General features: G+C 41.6%; 1 protein-coding gene across 1 annotated transcript in view; it reads right to left on the reverse strand.

The window, feature by feature from the left end:
- Positions 1-1,505: 1,505 nt before the first annotated feature.
- The window catches only part of LOC119420340 (Down syndrome cell adhesion molecule homolog), a 218,182-nt gene continuing 200,738 nt past the window's right edge, over positions 1,506-18,949 (reverse strand). Inside the window, exons 17-31 of the mRNA XM_037687727.1 lie at positions 18,161-18,404; positions 13,048-13,194; positions 8,865-9,020; positions 8,580-8,713; positions 7,302-7,455; positions 6,583-6,700; positions 6,308-6,471; positions 6,069-6,167; positions 5,804-5,992; positions 4,275-4,565; positions 3,798-3,974; positions 2,042-2,072; positions 1,844-1,959; positions 1,597-1,755; positions 1,506-1,513 (exon numbers count right to left, since the gene is read on the reverse strand). Coding sequence (XP_037543655.1) covers positions 1,506-1,513; positions 1,597-1,755; positions 1,844-1,959; positions 2,042-2,072; positions 3,798-3,974; positions 4,275-4,565; positions 5,804-5,992; positions 6,069-6,167; positions 6,308-6,471; positions 6,583-6,700; positions 7,302-7,455; positions 8,580-8,713; positions 8,865-9,020; positions 13,048-13,194; positions 18,161-18,404 — 2,187 coding nt within the window. The remainder of the gene's footprint in view (positions 1,514-1,596; positions 1,756-1,843; positions 1,960-2,041; positions 2,073-3,797; positions 3,975-4,274; positions 4,566-5,803; positions 5,993-6,068; positions 6,168-6,307; positions 6,472-6,582; positions 6,701-7,301; positions 7,456-8,579; positions 8,714-8,864; positions 9,021-13,047; positions 13,195-18,160; positions 18,405-18,949) is intronic.

Raw genomic sequence — 18,949 nt, forward strand, 5'->3', positions numbered from 1 at the left:
ATTATTATCTTATCATCTTATTATTATCTTATCATCTTATTATTATCATATCATCTTATTATTATCTAATCATCTTAGCTACAGCTAATTCACAACTCCAGTCCCTGGTTGGCATTTCTACACATTAAAATACATAACAATTTATCGATCAGTAAGAATATTCCTGCCTACATATTCATGTAATCAACCTAACAACCTCCAAATTCATATAATAAAATCTATACATCAAAATACAAACAATTTAAAAATCTAAATACAATAAAAATACAAAACGTTTTCCTCTACAAATTCTAAAATATCCTTGCAACCCACAAATTTACGTAAATATCATAGCACCTCCTCAATCCCTCCCCATCCTCACACATTCAGCTAACATACTAAAAATCATAAATATGATACTAACTCACTAATACATACACTCCCACAAAGACTTTTGCATCCATAAAATCGAGTATTAAAAATGATCACATCTAAAGAGTCTGCTCAGATGAAGAAAAATATTAAAGTTCTTTGCAAGACCAGAGTTTTGGGCTAAAATAATAATAATAATAATAATGTCATCACAATGTCAGCACTGTATGTTTCCATACAATGGTGAAATTAGTCTCTGCATTTAACCCATCCACCACCAGGTGGTGCAGTGGGCAGCTATTGAAAGCGCCCGGGGGACATTTTGGGGATTAGACGTGCTGCCCAGAGACGCCACGTGATGTGCAGTGACTGGGGATCGAACCTGGGACTCTCGGGTCCCAAGCCGGCTGCCCTGCCTCTACACCATCTCGGCCCCATATATCATCTTAAAGTGAGGTTTGATGGATTTGTAGTCGTTTCTTTCAAACCTTGTGAGCAAAACCTGCGTTGTAAATAAATGGTAAATGAACTGCACTTGTTTAACTCCTTACTATCTGATCAAGACACTCGAAGCTTGGTGCTCTCATTTACCCATTCATACAGGACTCCACTAGATCTGTACAAAGATCATCTGAATCTGTAGAGACCAATCACAGCTTTAGATCACATCCATGCACTGATTGGACACACATCAGAGGCAGTGAGGGCTTCAGTGTCTGGCCCAGGGACACTTCAACACGTGACAGCTGTTGGAATCAAACCCCCAACTTTCCCACTGGAGGATGCTCTAACCACTCAGCCACCGCCGCCCAAGACTGTTCACAAGGCTTCAGCTCAAAAGCTGCAGAAAGTGACTGAAGTAACAGCCACTTTATTGTTTGTTAAGGTCGACTGGCTGTGGCGGACATCTTGAATCTGACAGACTCCAAATGGTAATCAGGTCTAGAAGAACATTTAGTATTTTCAGAGAATTTCACTGAAATCTGTCCAGTGGTTCATGAGATCTTTTGCTAACAGACGAACATAAAGCCATTTACACACACATGCACACCAAAGCACACACATCATTACAATAATAGCTCCTTGTTTTGGTAGTGGGCAATAATGAACCTAAGATCAGTCCATGTAGGATTAAAAAATAACACAACATCAAATTAACAAACTGAAGAACAACGTTCAAACAAAAGATCAAAACTTACAGATCACGACAAAAGTATGGTCAATAAAGTAAAAAAGAGTCCGTACTGGACTTACTGGTTCCTGGTCTGGCATCAGATACATCTACCAGTGGACCAGTGGCTTGAGACAGTGACTGGTAGTGGACAGTGTGGGTGACTGTGGACGACTTCTGTTTCTGTGTTTCCCCAAAATCGTTGTCGGTCAGTAACACCGTGGATCTGTCATCTGTGAGGTGAACATCACAGTAATGGTAGTTAGGACATTTGTGTCTTCTATGGATGTCATAAGTGCACGGTGCCAGTGGGGTGCTCACCGACGGTCTCCATGGTGTCTCTCTCCTCGATGAGGAGCTGGGCTCTGGGAATGTCAATGTGCATGCGCAGCGTCTGTTGCTGTTTGTTAATTGGCTCCGCTGGACGTGTGTTTTTACTGAGGAGCACAAAACAAAGACTGCAACACTTCTTGTATTGGACATAACTCATGTAACTGGGTCATTGTGTGGAATATTTACCTCATGAGCATCTCAGCCAAACTTTTTGCATCTGGAAAATCAAGCAGATTTTTTATGTGAGGAAATGGAGCCTGAATTCAATTAAATTCAATTCAGTTTATTTCAATAGCGCCAAGTCACAACAGAAGTCGTCTCAGGGCCTGAACAGAAACATTCATGTATAAAATAATAATTGAACAGAAACATTCATGTATAAAATAATAATTGAACATTATTAATCTGAGGAGCAGCTCTGAGTTTAACTCCATCACTGAACTCTCATCTTGAACAAGCATGAAGGTGACAGTGGAAAGAAAAACTCCCTCATGAGGAAGAAACCTTTAGCAGAACCAGGATCAGGACTAGAGGACCATCTGCTTTGACCGGCTGGGTTTGGTAAGAACAGATACACAATGGCAGGTCAAGAATCACATGTTAAGATAGAAATAGTATCAAATGAAAACTATTCAATTCTAACAATTCATTTAATGAAATGAGGTCAGTTTGTCCTCTAGTAGTCTAAGCCTATAGCAGCATAACAACCCTAACTATAGGATTTATCAAAAAGGAAAGTCAAACTGGACAATGTGTCAGCCTCATGGACAGAAACTGGAAATTGGTTCCACTAGAGAGGAGCCTGAGAACTGGAAGAGTTTCCTCCCATTCTGCTCTTGGAAACTCTAGGAACCACAAGTAAACCTGCAGCCTGAGAAGTGCTCCATGCTCCGTTAGGAAAATATGGAACAACAAATCTCAAATATAAGATGGAGCTAGGTTGTTGAGAGCTTTGTAGAATGATGAATGGTGACTACAGTATCTTGGTTTTGACAGGTAGCATCATTTTCAAACCTTACATTTACCAAAACGGATTTTAGAGATGAGTATCCAATGAAAATGTCAAATTAACCCCCCAAAAAGAAGAATTCATTAAACATTGGAATACTGAAAATAAATATTTAAAAAAGTTAATCGAAATATGGTTTTATACTGTAAACAGCTTTAATTCAGACAACAATTACACGTATTTGGATTTTCGGTTTCATCACACTGCAGCATTCAAGTAATGGAGTTGAAGGTTAGTCCAAGAAATGTCAAGTGAGTTATTCCACAAAGAATTCATAATTGTGCTTGCAAATCATAGTTTTAAAAACCATTAAATTGTGTGTTGTTCTACCCTGGACAAGTAACAGTTCAAGTCGTTCATAAAAAGCCTTAAATTAATCTGACATTTGTACCACACTGAGTTCATAGAAACCTCTGACCACAGTTGTAGCAAATGGACGTTCTTTGTTCACAGCAGGTTTGTTTACCACATTTGTCCTAATGCGCTGTGACCCTGCTGCCTGCAGCAACAGTACATACTGTGGATTCTGTCACTACCTACCTACTACCAACTGGACATTGTTTAGTGAGTGATAGGAGAAGCTTCTGATAAATACATCTAACAAAGAGGAAGAGAAAAGGATGGAGAGAACAAAGACGGGGAACAAAACCTAAAAGAAGCAAGTGAGAAAACGGGCATAGACTGTCCAAGGAGTAAACACTTCTTTTCTGAAACAAAAGGAAGCTTTCCATTTGGGCTTTTTGTGTACATCCATTTTATGAATAATTTTTATTCTCTCTTTTTAATATTATTTTGAGTTACAAGAAGAGAGAACAGCATGAAAAGTATTGGACCTAGAGCAACTTTGAGCTTCTCCCCAGTGAGAACACCTCTAAAGGTCAGAGCCCAGATTTGCCCCCGAGTCCAATCAGCACAAACCATTTTGGACCTCACCTCTCAGCCTTTTGAGCCTCTGTTCTCGCCTCCTCCGTCTCAGAACCAGCAGTCCAATGAAGATTACAATGATGCCCACCAACACACAGGAAACGGTCACCATCATCTTCAAGCCTTCACCGCCGCCGGGGTTGTTCTCACTCACATTAGGCGCCTTTACTAAAGGAGCGATGGTGCCTGTGCAGAGGTCATATGACAGATAGTCTATATACTGAAAAGAAATGGTTCATAAACTGATTTAACTTGAGTTTTAAGCACCAGTTACAGTTTTCAGCAAGATGTCACCAACATCTCGAAAAGAACCCACGCTAATGAGTTTAGTATTTTATTGCCTCTGTGATCAAAGTCTTTGTATCACTGAGCCCCAAAATCTGCCTCAAAAAGAGAAATGAGTCTTCCTCACCTCATGCTATTGTACTGCCATGTGCTGATACTGAGAATGATACAGTTTACTGAAAAGAAGTAAAAGCAACTCACTGCCATCGTAGCTCAGTGTTGCAAACTTGACCCTCTTCTCGGCATAGCCGGCGCTGTTGTACACCTTCATCTGCAGCTCGTACCAGGTGGCCTCCTGCAGGTCGTACAGGATGCAGCTTTTGGTGAGGGAGGTGCGCTGTGCCGTGGTCCAAGTGGGGGAGTCCACTGCCCGATATTCCAAGGTGAAGGAGGTAATCGGGCATCCACCGTTATTCCATCCGTTCAAGTTGAGCTTAACTCGAGTGGCGTTGATGCTGGTGAAGAGCTCTTGTTCTTTGGAATACTGCGGCTCTGTTGAAAGATAATTGGAATTAATTATAATATTGATTGTAATATTAAGTCCTATTTATTACCTAATTATCTTTAGTCTGGTCTCAACCTAGAGCCGACAATCTTGTCTCCACATTTGTGAAGAAAGCATTCAAGTGTTCAAACAAAATAAAGGCTTAGCATTCCTTGAAGAGATGAATATTAGCCGTCACCTTTCATGCTAGAGTTGTAGACTAAGATTAACTTCTGTTGAGAAATGACAAAAGTGATAGTCGTGTGAAAAACCTAAAAGGAACAACACGCACAATCTTCTGCAATATTGTTAGATGTCATGCTCAGAGTTAGTGTTGAGAACGACACTCAGCTACTACCACATTAACATTTTAGCACAATAATTCTAAAGCTGATCACATTATAGCTAGTTTTGTCATTTCTAATCTAGGTTAGGTGTGGCGGCCATTTTAAGTTGGGTTAGTGTTAAAAGTTCATCACTGTTCATGGTTCTGAGGCTGTAAATGTTTCAGTTCGCCTGATCAGTGTGTCTTGTCATCCCAACATTTTACTTAACTCGTGGCACAGCAGCATCAAACACCAGTTTAATTCAGTTCAGTTACAACTGAACGCAACCCAGTTCGATTCAGTTTGATTGTTACAGGTGTCAATCCAGTTTAATTAAAGCTCATTATAGGAACACAGTACAAATAAATCAAACAGTAAGAACTCATTTAATTGGTCTAAATATACTACACTTTTGCAAAAGTTCAACTTGTTCACCATTGATGAGCATTAAAAACATCAAAAAGGTTAACGAGTATATGGCACATTGTAAGCCGTCATACAGCAATCTGTAGCAATGTTCCAGACAAGTATAGACCTTGTGTAACATTTGACCTTGATATGTGACCTTGACCCTAGAGCTGGGGTGATGAACAGTGTACAAGACACTTTGTCTAGTGATGATGCATATGTGTATCAAGTTTCATTAAAATATCTTGAGTGGATCTGAAATTATGGTTGGGATATGAGAAAGTCTGTGGATGCACTTGAGTGAGTCAATACGTCTCAAGGTGGGCGTTTAAAAGTTGTCTAGTAAATTTATTTTAAATATCTTAATATTTAACCTCAACAATAAATGAATGCCATATCCCAAACTTGCATGGACAGCTTAGGGAACACAGAACAGGTGGAAAGAGAACTCCAGCAGAATTAAAGCAAGAATTCTACAAGTAAAAAAATAAAAAAGGTAACTTTTCTTTTACCTTTCCCGTGAGTCTTTGCCTCGATGATCTCACTGATACGTCCAGGACCCACTGCATTCTGGGCAGTGAGGGTGAACTTGTACCAGGTACCGCATTTGAGGTTTTCCAGCCGATAGGCACGCTCGCTGGGACTGATGGCGAAATTCCCCCACTGCTCACTGTTATCCTCTGAGTACTGCAGGATGTAGCCTGGAGATGGGACAGTGTGTATCAGTCTTCTGCTTAAAGTTAGTCAGGTAAAGTGAAACACTGAACTTTGTTTGACCTCGTATGGAGCTGCCTCCATTATCTCCTGGGATCCAGGAGAGTGTGATTGAGGTGGTGGTTGTCTTTGTCACAGTAAGGCGAGGCTGGTCTGGTGGAACTGGGAGAAAAACCGTAAACAGGATTTTCAAATGGCATACCCATGGTGAGCTTCAGGAAAAGATCCAGATGTGATTTCTGTACGATGTACAACATGCTAGTGATAACAGAAAAGTTATTCATCAGTATTTTCTCCCTCACCTTGAACCTGAAGATTGAGAACAATCTTGTCCAAACCAAAGTTGTTACTGGCTACACAAGTGTAATTCCCAGAATCCTCTGCCTTCACTGTGCGAATAACAAGGCTGCCATTTCCATGCACACTGCGCCGGCTGTCAGTCACAACTGGTGTGGGAGTCCCGTTACTGAAACACAGATGTGTTAATGATCGGCCTTCACGTTTCAGAAAAGGCTGCCTTCATACATATTTATGTACAACAAATTATAAGTTTGTAGTTTATCTGTATATTTCTCACATGTCCTTTAGCCACTTGATACTTGGGGACGGATCACCAACAGCTTTACAAGGAAGCACAATGTCCCTCATCCAGGGGGTTGTTACTGTCCTGTTGAAAGTCAGTATTCGAGCTGGAGCTGCAGGAATTAACATAAAAACAAACATGAATAAACGTTTTGAGGGAACGCCACCCAAGAATTCATTGGTTAGTGTAAATACTTAAACACTTGAGTTTGCATTGCCATCATTTAGTCTAACCCTTGACCTGTCTGAACCAAGCTCAGAGGTCACAGAGTGATGATGTTTTGATCTCTAACTCATCAATGCCTCAGAAATGAGAGGACATTGATGCCATGGGCCTTAAGGTAGATGTGAATGTCCTTAAAGGAGCTCTGGGCCCTGCACTGCAGGTTCTATCAGCACTCATCAATCATGTAAACATTGACAAGGTCAATGTTTATATTTTTATTGGTTATTAACCTTTATTTAACTGGTGTACCCAGAGAAAACCCACACAAGCACAAGAAGAACGTGCAAACTCCACCCAGAAAGACCCCAGGTTCAACTGGGGATTGAACCTGGGACATTCTTGCTCTGAGGCAACAGTACTAACCACTGAGCCGTTGCGCTGCCACATTCATTGGCAAAATATATTCAACTGGTGTTCTTGTGTTTTTTATGATAAAGCACTGAGAGAACGCTTGCTATGTAACAAGACATCAAAGAAACTCCACCCACCATCAGCCATGGGTTTGACCGTGATGATCTCGCTGGCGTTTCCACGGCCTGCAGCAGTGACCGCCACCACCCAGATGCTGTACTGCCTGTTCCTGCTCAGGTTAGGGATACGGTAAAAGAACACATCTGGTGCTGCCTCAAATTCACTACTCACCTACAGACAGAAAGGAAAAGAAAGTTAAGAACTCTCAACCTACTACAAATGGCCATGTTGGGTCAGTCAGAAACTATTTTCTAGTAAATAATCCTAAAAACATCCCATGAAAAGTTAAACCATAAACACCCGCACCTTCATTTGGCTGGTTTAAACTAAATTGGCTTGATTTGCTTTTCCTGAGGCTTGAAAAAGTCTTCAAGCTCCTTGAAACTTTTCCACGTTTTATCATGTGACAACCAGTAAATTCAAAGTATTTGACTGGGATTTTATGTTATGGACGAACACAAAGTAGGACATAACTGTGAAGCGGAGGAAATTGATACATGACTTTCAAATTTCTTTACAAAGAAAAAAAATCCTGTGGGGGGTACTCTGGGAGTATGGGGTACCAGACCCTTTGATACGGGCTCTTAGGTCCCTGTATGGCCGGTGTCAGGGCTTGGTCCGTATTGACGGCAGTACGTCAGGTGAGAAGCTCGTTCATCCAGGAGGGACTCAGAGTAGAGCCGCTGCTTCTCCACGTCGAGAGGAGCCAGTTGAGGTGGCTCGGGCATCTGGTTAGGATGCCTCCTGGACGCCTCCCTGGTGAGGTGTTCCGGGCACGTCCCACCGGGAGGAGACCCAGAGGAAGACCCAGGACATGTTGGAGGGACTATGTTTCTCAGCTGGCCTGGGAACGCCTTGGGACTGGACCCAAATGCAGGTAGACTCAAGAGAACTCAAAGCAAAAAGAAATCAAATTTATTTTAACCAAAAATTAAAACAAAAGGCGACATGGCAACAACTTACAACAAAAAACTGCTATATTATTGCTATAAATTGTATTAAACGTATTGAGGAAAAGGAGTCTGGATACAGATGTCAGCCACACTTTTTAGATTTAAACATTTAAAATGTTTTGAAGGCCATCTCCTACTTAACAATTATCTGCTACTTTGAGTTGGCCCATCACATCAAATTCCAGTAAAAATGGAATTTGTGATTGTAATGCTACGAAATGTGGAAAACTTCAAAGTTGTTTGGATACTTTTCCAAGGCATTTTTAAGTAATGTGAGACCTTAAAATGCAAACTTCACATCAAGTGGGACTAAAATCTATTCCGTTGTGTTTTGTGTATTACCGTGGGGTGAGGGTTGGAGCAGAAAACAGTGTACTTCCTGATGATGCCGTTCACTTTGAGAGGAGGAAGCCAGGACACAAACACCACAGAGTTGGATGAAGCTGCAGCTTTCACCCCAGCTGGAGGGCCAGGAACTGGAAGCACAAGGTGATGTAGTCAATGAAGTTTGTTTCTATAACCAAGAATTGTTATTCACAGACGTCATGAGGAACTTATGTATAAATATTTACTTATTTCTAAAATAACCGGATCATGCCTTGAAGTGAGCAGTTTTAGTTTTCCTACCATACTCCTTGGTGCGGGTGTAAATCTGTTCGCTGCGAACGCCGTCACCAGCTCTGGTGAAGGCAAGCACCTGGATGCTGTAGTTGGTGTATTTCTCCAGTCCATCCAGCTCCAGAGAAGGCTTAGAGGTTGTAACGTTCCTGATCTCTCCAAGCTCTGAAGGACGGAAAATCACAGCAAGAGAAACAGGCTAAGGATCGAGTAAAGGACAGAGTGGCCCTGAACAAAGTAAATAAGAACACTCAGAAGCACATCTGGCACATCTGCCAAATCTGTGATCCACATTCAGATACCAAACGTAGAAGCAGTAATGTCTGAGATCAAAGGTCTCATCCATCCGTCATTCAAGTTCAAGTCAACTTTATTGTTGTTTCCACCACAGGTGGAACATGAGCTGGTGTGAACACAGGGTCCCAGTTACACCCCAGAATAGCAAAATATACAGTATAAAAAAGAAACAGTATACAAGGATCTAAGATATCTTCTTCTTCTTCTTCTTCTTTCGGCTTTTCCCTCTTCAGGGGTCTCCACGGCGAGTCATCCTCCTCCACCTCACTCTGTCCTCTGTCCTCACTCCAACTACCTCCATGTCCTCTCTAACTGCGTCCATAGATTTCCTCTTTGTCTTTTTCCTGGCAGCTGCATTTGTAACATCCTTCTACCAGTATACCCACTGTCCCTCCTCTGGACATGTCCAACCCACTGTCCCTCCTCTGGACATGTTCAAACCACTGACCCTCCTCTGGACATGTCCAAACCACTGTCCCTCCTCTGGACATGTCCAAACCACTGTCCCTCCTCTGGACATGTTCAAACCACTGTCCCTCCTCTGGACATGTTCAAACCACTGTCCCTCCTCTGGACATGTCCAAACCACTGTCCCTCATCTGGACATGTCCAAACCACTGTTCCTCCTCTGGACATGTCCAAACCACTGTCCCTCCTCTGGACATGTCTAAACCATCTCAGTGTGTCCTCTCTAACTTTATCTCCCAGTTGTTCAACCTGTGCTGTACCTCTGATGATCTCATTCCTGATCTTCTCCATCCTTGTCTCTCCTAAGGAGAACCTCAACATCTTCATTTCTGACACTTCCAGTTCTGTCTCCTGTCTTTTTGTCCATGTCTCTGTCTCCGGTCTTTTTGTCCATGTCTCTGTCTCCAGACCATACAACAGAGCTGGTCTCATCACTGTCTTGTAAACTTTTCCTTTGACCTTTGCTGACACCCTTTTGTCACAAATCACTCCTGAAACTTTTCTCCATCACTCCATCCTGCCTGGACTCTCTTCTTCACCTCTTTACCACACTCCCCATGTTCCTGGACAGTGGACCCCAAGTCCTTGAAGTCCTGCACCTTGGTGACCTCTGCTATATGCTAAACAAACTACAAATGGTACGCTGAAAGAATTAAGATATATGCTAAACACTAATAATGTAAAACAATATGGCGTAACAACAGCAGCCCCAACATGAGTCTGTGGTGAGCAGATGGATATGAATGAATACAGCAGCATGAGATAATCAGCAGCATGAGATAATCAGCAGCATGAGATAATCAGCAGCACAAATACTGTAAGTCATATATCACCAATTAACGTGGAACGACGATGATTTTTTTTTTTTTTTTTTAACAGTGGTTTTCCTGTTTAGAGATTCATGAGTCTAACAGTCTCAGGGTAGAAGCTGTTCCTCAGTCTAGTGGTTCTACACTTAATGCTCCTCAGCCTCCTTCCTGAGGGGAGCACCACCGTATGGGCTAATTTAAAAACTAAAAGTAGAGGGATAAAGGAAAACAACTGAAAGGAATTTATTACTTTTCGACACGATAAATATGTAATGAAACTACATTTATAGTGGGATTCAAATGGTCATTTGTTGTGAATGAATGCTAAAGGGCGTATCTTTGGAATCTGTCAATCATGTTTATTGAGAACTCCAGAAAAAAACTACAAGAAAAAAATGAACGCAAATAAATGCGTGTCAGATTTTTCTCCACAAACCCATCAGAAGGTTTAACTAGAAGTCAAGAATGCTCTTCACCACCACCTTTAACAACTTTCTTGGAGTGTCAGGAGACATTTGGCTAACACTACACATAAAAGAATGCCCACACATACAGGCATAGGTCAAAACATGTTTGCCCTTTCCCCTGTGATGGCGGGTGATAAGTGGAGAAAGCAAACTACAAGGTCAGTGTAACTGGGACAGCCTGCACCAGTGCAGTTAAATACATTCTGTACTTGCTTTGACTGAATAATGAGGACATATCCTTTAATCTTCCTATTTATTCTAGAGCAGATGTGTTTAGCGGTTTTAAAGTTAATTTGAGTGAAAAGCTTTCAGATGGTACATTCTTCCACTGTTACTATGCAAACTTGCTGCGGCTGTCATATCCTGAGTTTTCTTGTCTGCAAGGCGAGTCAACGTGATGTGACAGTGTGAGGGGTAAACGTAATCACACTGTCACAACCAATCCTGCCAACACAAACCCAGCATGACAGCGCCATGCCACGCTGCCCCACTCCCACAGTCCATGTAGTTAGCCAGAAGAGGACGTTTCAGGGAGTACAAGCCACCGAGGTAGTGATCCATCTGAGAACAGTATGCAGGGACATGTATTTACATCATCTTTACATCATCTTTGAGTCATCCCTCTGTGTACTTTATTTTGTTGCCTTACAGCCTAAAGGTTCATTAGAATTTTAATTCAGTAAATAGAAATAAGTCTCCAATTTATTTTCCAGATGAATGAAAGTAAATAGGTGCACAAGTATTCACTGCTTTTGCTCTGCTTTGAAGCACCATCACTTTAAGATGCAAGATAATTGGTTAAATACTATCCCCCCGTAAACAATACAAGCATCGGCTGATGTCTATATTAGTCCTCCAGGTCTGAGACTCCCATCATCAACAGAAGGTCAACAGTGGTGCCGTCTACCACCAAGCAAGAGACAGTAAGAAGACCAAGGAACTCGCCCCACATGTCAGACAAAGGTGTCAATAAGTACAGATCTAAACTGAACATCCCACAGACTGACGGTAAATTCATTATTAGGAAATAGAAAGAATATGTCACCACAGGCAACCTGCCAAGAGAAGGTCACCCAGCAAAACTCAGGGAGCGGGTAAAGAGGGCATTACTCAGACACACATACAGAAGGCCAGAGAGAACCCTGACGTAAGAGGGAGGATCTGTCCACAAGACCACTAGAAGCTGCGTCGAGCTGGGCTTCATGGAGGAGTGGCAGAAAAAACGCCGGCCTGTTTGGATTTCATCACAAATCATGTGGAAGAAGGTGCTGTGGTCCAATGAGACTGAACCTTTAGACCAGCAGCATGTCTTTGGTAAATCTACCACCTCTTCTCTGGGAGAAGAAGTTTTTATTCCACTAAACAAAGTGAAAACTCCAACTGAGCGGTACGGTGGCTCTGGTGGTAGAGCTGCTGCCTCTCAGTGAGAAGGTTGCCGGAACAAATCCCAGCTGAGGACCTTTTTGTGTGGCGTTTTGCATGTTCTCCCCGTGCATGCGTGGGTTTCCTCCAGGTACTCCAGTTTCCTCCCACAGACCAAAAACATGCATGTTAGGCTGATTGGTAACTCTAAATTGTCCCTAGGTGAGAGAGAGAGTGAATGGTTGTTTGTCTCTATGTGTCCCTGTGATGGACTGGAGACCTGTCCAGGGTGTCCCCCACCTCAGTGACTGCTGGACATGGGCACCAGTGGCCCCCACAACCCCAAAAGGCAGAAGCAGGTAAAAATAATGGATGCATGGATGGATGGATGCATGCATGCATGCATGGATGGATGGATGGATGGATGCATGCATGCATGCATGGATGGATGGATGGATGGATGGATGGATGGATGGATGCATGCATGCATGCATGGATGGATGGATGGATGGATGCATGCATGGATGGATGGATGGATGGATGGATGCATGCATGCATGGATGGATGGATGGATGGATGCATGCATGGATGGATGGATGGATAAAAACTCCAGTTATGAAATTTCTGCTTAAAAGATCAAAATTAAAGAAAGAGAACCTGGAGAGATGAACATTTTTAGTAACTAAGTTTATTTATGCATAAACCACTTTGAATTAAATCTTTCATGTGTTGTTTGGAGACATGAAACATATGTATGTGCTTGTAAAGTGCTGAAGTCTGATTGTGTACCTCCATCTAGGAGGTTGGCCCAGTAGATGACCCTGAAGCCCAGCAGGTTCCCGTTTAGAGCGTCTTTGGGAGGAGTGAGCCAGGACAGAGAGATGACCTCTGGAGACGTGGCGACAGCCTGGACGTTCTCCGGAGGACGACTCGGCACTGCAGGAGGAGAACCGGGACAGCATTAAAAACACTTGAGTGTCACAGGGTAACAGAGCAGATGACGCAGTACCCGTGGATGTCCACGAGGCTGTGATATTGACTCACACACGTTTCAACTGTGACCGCGCGACCTGTCAGCAAATAAAATCCTGCACGGTCAACAGTTTTTACTCTGCAGATGTTTTTCCTTTCAAACGTTGCAGTTTGTCTGAAATTCAAAGGACGTCAAGTTTTTGTGCTAAAAGACTATGATGCACAAACGACAGGACAAAAAGTAGAATTTATAAATCTAATTTTTATCTGTAATGCTTGTTTTTTTTGTTTCTATTTTTGTTGTTGTTTGTTTGTTTGTTTGTTTGTTTGTTTTTTACATCTGAAACACGTGTAATTTCCATATGGGTCCAATGACTGTTTCATGTTTCTTTGTTTATTGACTGTTGCTCAAGATCATTTTTATTCTATATACACCCTCATATCTCTCTGAGCTACTTCGACCTTCAACCAACATCTGATCAGCTGCTGTTGGATGAAGCTCAGAGGAGATCGGGCTTTTTCAGTCGAGGGCTCTAAACTCTGGAACAATCTGCCCCCCCCCAACATTAGACAGGCCCCTCCACTTCCTGTTTTTAAATCTCTGCTAAAAACACCTGTGACTTTTAACACAGTGTGATTTGATTGAGTATTTTATTGTTTTGTTTTTCTTTTGATGCTTTAAATTAATTTTTGGTATTATTTTTTCTTTAAGTTACTGCCATTGGTTTTATTGTTAAGTACTTTGTTAACAGCTGCTGTTTTAAACGTGCTTTATTAATAAAGTTGACGGCACTTGACGTAAATGTTCTCTGTGTAAAACAGGTCTGTCTTGTCAGAGTCAGAGTTTCTTTATTGTCATTCGCACCTCATGTGGTACATGTGGTGGAGCGAAATTATGTCCACAGGGTCCCAGTTACATCCAACAATAAAATGTATAAGAAAAACAGTAATAACATCTAAGATATGAACTAAGAAAAACATCAACTAAATATACACTAAGCACTCATAACATAAAACATTGAACATCAGCACAAACATGAAAATGTAGATGATTGATCAGTTATAAATCTAATTTTTATCTGTAATGGTTGTTTTTTTTTGTTCTATTTTTTGTTGTTGTTTGTTTGTTTGTTTGTTTTTACATCTGAAACACGTGTAATTTCCATATGGGTCCAATGACTGTTTCATGTTTCTTTGTTTATTGACTGTTGCTCAAGATCATTTTTATTCTATTTACACCCTCATATCTCTCTGAGCTACTGACTGATTGTAGATGAGTCCTTGTGACTCAGTGACACTTTCTGTATAAATAAAGGTTGAATGAATAGAATGTAGCTTCAAAAGTAAATATTACATCATATTAGTTCATTACACACTAAAAACAAACTCTTTTGCTATAGTTTGAATGTACTTGTTGGAAGGCTTATTACAGAATACTTTTATTTTTTTATATAGTGCATCGTGCTTTTGTTCAAGTAAAATCAAGATTTTTCTGTATTCTAATTTACTGATGGCACAGCATACAACGTGCACGATATGTTAACACGTGTCTTCCACATGTAAACAGCACAGGGTGATACATGAAAGACTTCTCAAGATGGCTCCCAAAAATCTTGCCTAGCTGTAATCTGCAGCCATTTCAGTGTTTCTCTAATTCCATGCTTATTCGTTAACAGCTGAGTCAGAACTGATTGTAGTTTTTCTGTTCTGTCACATGCAGCAGTTGTCCTGCATGTCATATGCAGTCAAACTGCTGTAATATACCTTGTGCTATTTTAACTAGTCATACATAAAAACAATCAGTTTGCTCAAGAATAGAGTGCTATTGGTATCCTGATGCATGCTCAATAATCCAGGTAGAAAAATCTAAAAAAGTTAAATCTGGTCCTCTGGACATTCAAAAAAAAAACAAAACAAAGCAAATCAACAAAAAAATGTAGAAACGTTTCGTCTCTCATCCCGAGGACTTCCTCAGTCTGAGGAGCTGTTTTCAGCTCAGTCTCTTAAATAGCACCTTCTCAGAGTGGATCAACCAGTTTGCTGCTGACAACCAGAACCAGCTGATCACATGCTCAAGAAGGACCATCAGCCTAACAATGGGTCATTAGCACCTGATGGCTGTTTACTGTTCACAGAGGGCTGAGTGATACTAGCAATCACAGCATTGTAAGAGGGGGACAGTTGAACCCGGAGGCCTCCACCCCTGTTTAATGATGGACGGTTTCTTTTCACAAAGATGGCCTCCTTTACTCCTCTCTCAAACCATCGTTCCTCTCTGTCCAGGATGTGAACATCTTCATCCCTGAAAGAGTGACCTCTGACCTGGAGATGAGTGTAGACCTCAGAGTCCTGGTCTGATGATGTTGATCTTCTGTGCTGGTCCATCCTTTTGGCCAGTGGCTGTTTAGTTTCCCCGATGTAAGACTGATCACCCTCCTGACACTGAACAACATACACAACATTGCTCTGTTTGTGCCGGGGGACTGGATCTTTGGGATGAACCAGTCTTTAATGTATTTTGGGGTTTAAAAGCCACTGGGACGTTATGTTTAGAAAACAAACGTCTCAGTTTCTCTGATACTCCCTCAACATATGGAATGACAACTGGTCTGGGTCTGGGTTCCTCCTTTTCACCTGATGGCTGACTGGAGTCCTGTTTGGGTTTCTTCTCTGCTTTCAGGAAGGCCCAGTTAGGATATCCACATTGCTCTAGAGCCTGTCTTGTGTGGGATTTCTCCTTCTGCCTGGCTCCTGAGCTAGTGGTGACGCTGTCTGCTCTGTGGTACAGAGTCCTGATGACTCCTAACTTGTGCTCCAAAGGGTGATGGGAGTCAAACTGCAGATACTGGTCTGTGTGGGTGGGTTGTGGTACACCTCAGTTTGCAAATGTCCTCTATCAGAGACTGAGACCTCACAGTCCAAGAAAGCCAACCTGCCATTTTTTTCATCTTCTCGTGTGAACTTGATGTATTTATCCACAGAGTTGATGTGGTCAGTAAAATGTTGGACTTCCTGAGATTTAATTTTAACCCAGGTGTCGTCAACATACCTGAACCAATGACTTGGTGGTGTCCCTGAAAAGGACGTCAAGGCTCTCTTTTCTACCTCCTCCATGTACAGGTTGGCAACAATAGGAGAAACTGGAGACCCCATAGCACACCCATGTTTCTGCCTATAATATAATACAATAGAGTGCTATTGGGTTTTGTAACTTTTATACAACTGAAATATTTTAGTCATTTATCACATCTTTATTCATACAGGTAATCTCACTACGACATGATGCCATCTTCCAAAGACTTGATTGATGTTATTTTAAGATTCCTCATCAGGGAACATCGAGTCCATTTATTTTTCTCATCATAGGGGTGTTTGGGCTGCACTTTGTCTGGTCCCTCACCTAGAACCTGTCTGCCTTGGGTGACCCTACAAGGGGCGTGAAGCCCCTGACAGCATAGCTCCTAGGATCATTGGGACACTCAAACCCCTCCACCATGGTAAGGTGGCAGCCCAGGGAGGGCTATACTTTATTTATACTTTTAAACATTTTTTTTAATTCTTTTGCTGAATTGCCTTCTTAAGCTGCATTTTACTATGGTTTATCTAATTGTAGCTTTTTGTTATGGTTTGTTATTCATAGATTTTTGCTCATCCTAAGGTTCAAGCCCAGGTTGTGTCAGGAAGGTCATCCAGCGCAGAACAACTGCTAAATCTTTCATGTGAGTTTGCTCGCTGTGGGAAGAAAGGAGCAGCCAAAATGAAATGTATGCTTTTAGCTATAATTTTGCTCATTTTAGCTTTTCTCTATGAACTAGATTTAGCTACAGTTTTGTTAAAAGTTACATTGAATCTATGGTTTTGGTAGTTTTACATGAAGTTTATCTAATTTTAGCTTAGCAAATTTTAAGATAATTTTAAAATTGTTAATTTTAGCTTCTCTGCTTGTTTAACCATTAATTCCATTTCAGCTTCAAAGCAATTCAGCACTCAGTACTCACAAAAAAAAATCAATAAAAAAATGCTTTATTGAGCCCAAAGGAGTATTAAATTTTGTTGCAACTCATTATCCTTGTTTCATTAAGAGATGTTATAGATGCTGATGGCTGTAGGCAGGAAGGATCTCTTGTAAAGGTCCATCCTACAGCGGATCTGAAGAAACTGGCCACCGATGCTGTCCGATCCGTCCACCCAGATTCGGCTGGCCTTGGTTCTCTTGGGCTGCAGGACAGTCCAAATGCCGGGTAGAACTTCTCCCAGAGCGATGGTCACTCTTCCCAGCAGCCTGCCAAGCTCCTCGTCATTGCGGAAAGCCAGCTGCAGGTGCTGTCATACCTGCTGTCAAACATGGCTGCTGTCACGAGCCATGTTTCCTGCCAGTTCCAGGATCTCAGTGGTCAGGCACTCGAGCACAGCCGGCAGGGAGACGGGAATGCATCCACGGAGCCTCCTTTTCAACTAATTTGAGATTTGGGGCTGTAGTTGAGATATTATTCGAACTTTTGAGATGTTAATCAGCTGCTCCCGATAGTAAAAAACACCTGTTGTCATGGTTACACATCATAACAAATGTCCAAAACTAAAAAAGTTTCAGTAAAAATCCTTCCAGCTGCACAGCACCTGATACCAGAGGAAACAATCATCCAAAAAATGTGATTTTCAACCAGAAAAACAGGAATTAAAGTTTTCAAAAGCAAAATCTCCGAATGAAAGTAACAGCTGCTCGAACATGCAGCCACCTTGAGCGTTGCAATTCTAGAATATGCAATTTGATTACATGAATGGTAAACTGATTAAATGCATCAGTGATTACAAAAAATGCAAACTTTTCTAGATTTTATTTTTGTTGTTTTAAGACTGTTGCTGAATAAATGTAGTGTTTTTGTTTGAAGGAACACTGTCAGCCAGCTTCATGAGGTTTGTTTTCTCTTACCGTCCTCCAGTGTGGTAGCATCCACCTCTGTGGAAGACGGCCCGGTGCCTGCGCTGTTGCTGGCTTGCACCACGACCCCATACTGGGTGAATTTCTTGAGGCTATCCAGCACCAGGCTCTCTGCATTGTCTCCTGTTGTCTCCAAGCTGATTACGCTGAACTGATAGTTTCCACCAGAGCTGTACTCCCTGTAGCCCACCTGGTATCCTCTGATGGCCCCGTTCTGCAGGTGCTTCTTGGGTGGCTGGCACAGAATCACAGACATTATTTAACACCTAAATTATCCTTCAGTCTTAAAACAGTAACTGTTCCGGGGGTTGGGGGGGTCAGCCACTTTGCAAAACAAAAGAAAAAAAAAATACAATTCATTAATTTTGTCAATCATAAACTAGTCAGTCTTTTTAAGCTATCTCAATCACTCTTTAAAAAAAAAAAATCACATTTAAGTGACATTTTTTCATTTGAGCTTCCTCAGGCCTTTAGTTTACGAGGTCCACAATTTTATTTATTTTAATCTGCAATTTGGTTTATTTTCTGGCAACTTTGGATATTTTAAATCATACCTAGCGTTTTTCTACACTTTGCAAGTGTTTCACTACTTCTGGGAAAATAGTAGTGTTTTCCTGTTTTTGCTCGTGTTTTGCTACTTATGTAGCCTACTTGCTAGCATTTCCTGGCTATCTGCTAAAATTGAACCAATTCAGTCTTCTAGCCAGAGTTCACCTGCTTTTTACAAGCATTTTGTAAATTCTTGCTCTAAGGTAAAGTTCAGACTTCTGCTGGTGACTC

The sequence above is a fragment of the Nematolebias whitei genome, chromosome 14, assembly GCF_014905685.2.
Source record: "Nematolebias whitei isolate Nwh7 chromosome 14, NemWhi1, whole genome shotgun sequence".
Taxonomy (NCBI): Eukaryota; Metazoa; Chordata; class Actinopteri; order Cyprinodontiformes; family Rivulidae; genus Nematolebias; species Nematolebias whitei.